We start from the raw sequence: 3,462 nt of genomic DNA, 5'->3' as shown, positions 1-3,462 counted from the left end.
TCTAAACAATCTTAAATGGTTTATCAGATGCCCACTAAACAATCTTAAATGGTTTATCAGATGCTCTCTAAACAATCTTAAATGGTTTATCAGATGCCCTCTAAACAATCTTAAATGGTTTATAAGATGCTCTCTAAACAATCTTAAATGGCTATCAGATGCCCTCTAAACAATCTTAAATGGCTATCAGATGCCCTCTAACTTTTTTTTTTAAAAAAACAGTTTCAAAGATCTTAACCTTTCCTCATATGACAACTTTTCCATCACAGGTATCATCCTAGCAACCCTCCTCTCAACCCTTTCTAAAATTTCCTATGGTAACAAGCCTAAGACTGAAAACAGTAGCCAAATATGGCCTAACCAGTGATTTATACAATGATAATCTCTTTATTTAATATTTCTGTAGATACAACCTAAAATCCTACCACTAACAACAGCACACTGCTTGGATGGATCAAGAAATTGATTGATCAGAAAACCAAGGTCACTTTCTTCCATAACACTGTTAAGATTATTTCTGTCTTATTATAATGGATGTAGTTTTATGTCAGTATCTATGTATGTAACCAAAACCCCTATCCCATCTACTGAATGGCACGACAAACAAAAATCCATAACAAATTTCAAGATTCAAATAGAAAAATAACTCTGGTATGTGCAACAAACATTTCTTTATAACAGAACACAATTTTAAATAAACGTACTCTCCTCACAACAAGAACATGACTTTCACTAGGACTGTTCATGAGGGTTTGATTATATCTTTATTGATGTGATTTTTAAATGTAGTATGAAAAACTGGAGTTTTTAAAAAACTGCTATTTTTTCAATAAATGGTACAACTTTTAATATATAAAAATGTTACAGTTTATATCAGTAAACTTATGAAAATGTTGAGCTCTGTACATTTAATCAGTTTGATGCAATGAGTTGTGTATGACTAAAGAGCACAATCCGAACATTCTTCCCGTGCAGTACTTCCCAGAAACAAAATCCTTTTATAGAAAATGTTAAATTTTTCTAAACTTTTGTCATTGAGATATGAATGCTACAATTAGAAATGACCAGAACAAATAGCCACCTGTAGGGTGGCATTTCAGCCGGGATTGATAATTCAATCCCTTGCATTTATTGTAATTAAAAGTCACCTGCCATTTATTCATCAAATAATCAAAATCCTTTTGTAAAGCAGCAGCAGGACAAAAAAACATACACACTATAACTATTATTCATAACATTTCAGTTTGTTACCTGATGAATTTCAGCATGAGGAGAAAGATTTATAGGCTTGAGAGTAGTTATGAGTCGATTCTTTTCCCAGTGCCACATACTAAGTGTCCATTCTGGCATACCTCCTTGCCCTATCACATACTTTGAATCGGGAGAAAAAGCAACACTCACAAAGATATTTGACTGCATATCACCAGAAGTAAGTATTTTTTTCTTCCGTAAAGTCTCCAAATCAAATATCAGTACACTTGGTTTATCACCTCCTTTGTCTCCAACAGCTAAATGTTTCCGATTAGAGCTTATTTTCAATGTAGTAATATCGTTCAATTCATTGCAAACTATAAATTTTTGAACATGATAATCAGCATTATGAAATATGATAACTTTCCCTACCACATATATGACTGTCTGCTCATCATAAAATCCAACACCATTTTGCACCTTACAATAAAAGCCAAAAACATGATGCAACTGTGCCAACGGTAAAGTTGTCATGCTGGATTCAATAAATACTCCTAGAAACATAAAAGTTATGTCAATAAATACATAAATCTTTATATTATAAGAATTAAACAAAAATAATGAATATAAAAACATTATAAAAAGGCTAATTTTTGCCTTCAAAAATTGAGATGTTTTAAAATATCAAAACTCATTTTATTTTTCAAATAAAAAACACAGGTCTGTCTATTTCTTGTTGTGCCTTCTTTAATGTAAATTATGTACTGGATTATAATACATAGTATTCGTATTACTGGATTGTAACAAACAGTACTGATTCAGTACATTAATAATGTGCATTAGTCACATTAGGCATTCACCATTCTTGATGACACTGACTAACTGGTCACACAAGTTTTATCAAATTAGGCTTTTCCTTGTAACATTATTTACATCCACACACTGTTGAATAAATCATGCCTTGTACTTTACCATTAACACTGGTTGTCTATATGAAAAATAACATAGAAAATCCCAAAGTAATTAGTAGGTCCAGCCATATATATGGATTTTATGAAGAAAGAAAATAACCATTTCATTAAAAATAAATTACTTGCAACTCTTCTAAGCTACAGTTTAAAAAAATCTTTATGATGCCAATTTAAGGTCTCCAATACAACAGTACTTTTAAAACCTCATTTTATGATACTAACTTTCACTTTGTTTTTTCTCATTCTGCTTCCTGATGAAATTGAAATGAAACCTACCATGCTTAGCCTAAGCCAAACACTATGCACTGCTTAATTAGTTAATTGTAATTGTAATTGCTTTTCACATTCAGCATCGATATTAATATCCAATTTAAAACAGTAAATATACTACAAAAGTACTAACTACTATAAGTAATCTAAAGAATTAAAGAAGCATCACTAAATTTAACGTCTGAAATTACCTGTCCTAACCTTGAGCTTCCAAATTTGTGAACGTTGTTCTTTCTGGTAGTGTAAAATCAAACAAGCCCCTAGCCTATACTACAGTTTACAGTATCTAAACAATAATTTAACATTAACGTAAGACTAAGTAAGTAAGTAAAAATAAGGCGAAAAAAGGAACAGTTGATTTCTTACGACAGATTGTTACAGACTGCAGTTAAAGTACGTTTTGGCTTAATTTGATACAAAGCTCTGAGGTTCAAGAAACCACGAACGTTATTTTTTTATTCTGTGTCATTGTGGCTATTAATTACACGTTTTAAAAAGTGTCTAACTAATAAATTCTGTTTGCATAGTTGTCATGACAACAGAATGGAGTGCTCAATTTTTATTTAAATATATATAATAGGTGTCGCTTCTCACTTCAACTCAGCATTTATTTTGCGTTTATTTTCAAAAATACAGTTTGACACGTTGTCATAGAAAAAAAAAAACATATTACCAGTTTATAATTTGTTTACATGTATTATTCGGTTATGGTTTTAATATGGGCTTACACTATAGTAGTTTGAAGTAATTTTTTAATTAATGATAATTTTGGAGCTAATACCACGATATAATTAGAGAGCCCTAGCTTTTAAACTTATTCATGTGCTATTCGTTAGACATAGGCGATTTAAACACGACAGTTTAGTTAAACACAACAATGTAGAACATTACATAATATGCAACAATTATATATGTCATAAACAGAGATATGTACAAAAAATTTAAACTGGCGCTCAGCAACAGCCAATTTTGCTTGATCATAAAATAGAGTTCCTGGTTTTTTGCGTTCATCAATGTCGTGGTTTCTCTT

The 3,462-nt window shown here is 30.9% G+C and overlaps 1 protein-coding gene across 1 annotated transcript in view; it reads right to left on the bottom strand.

Annotated features, from left to right (window-relative positions):
- The window catches only part of LOC106470566 (cilia- and flagella-associated protein 57-like), a gene marked incomplete at its 3' end in the record, with an annotated part of 22,019 nt that extends 19,063 nt beyond the window's left edge, over positions 1-2,956 (bottom strand). The window contains exons 1-2 of the mRNA XM_022399169.1: positions 2,624-2,956; positions 1,252-1,745 (exon numbers count right to left, since the gene is read on the bottom strand). Of these exons, the coding sequence (XP_022254877.1) occupies positions 1,252-1,725 (474 nt within the window). The remainder of the gene's footprint in view (positions 1-1,251; positions 1,746-2,623) is intronic.
- Between the last annotated feature and the right edge of the window lie 506 nt (positions 2,957-3,462).

This window comes from Limulus polyphemus, unplaced genomic scaffold, assembly GCF_000517525.1.
Source record: "Limulus polyphemus unplaced genomic scaffold, Limulus_polyphemus-2.1.2 Scaffold4088, whole genome shotgun sequence".
Classification (NCBI taxonomy): domain Eukaryota; kingdom Metazoa; phylum Arthropoda; class Merostomata; order Xiphosura; family Limulidae; genus Limulus; species Limulus polyphemus.
Note: the sequence above shows the minus strand (reverse complement) of the source record. Positions and strands in the feature narration are given on the sequence as shown.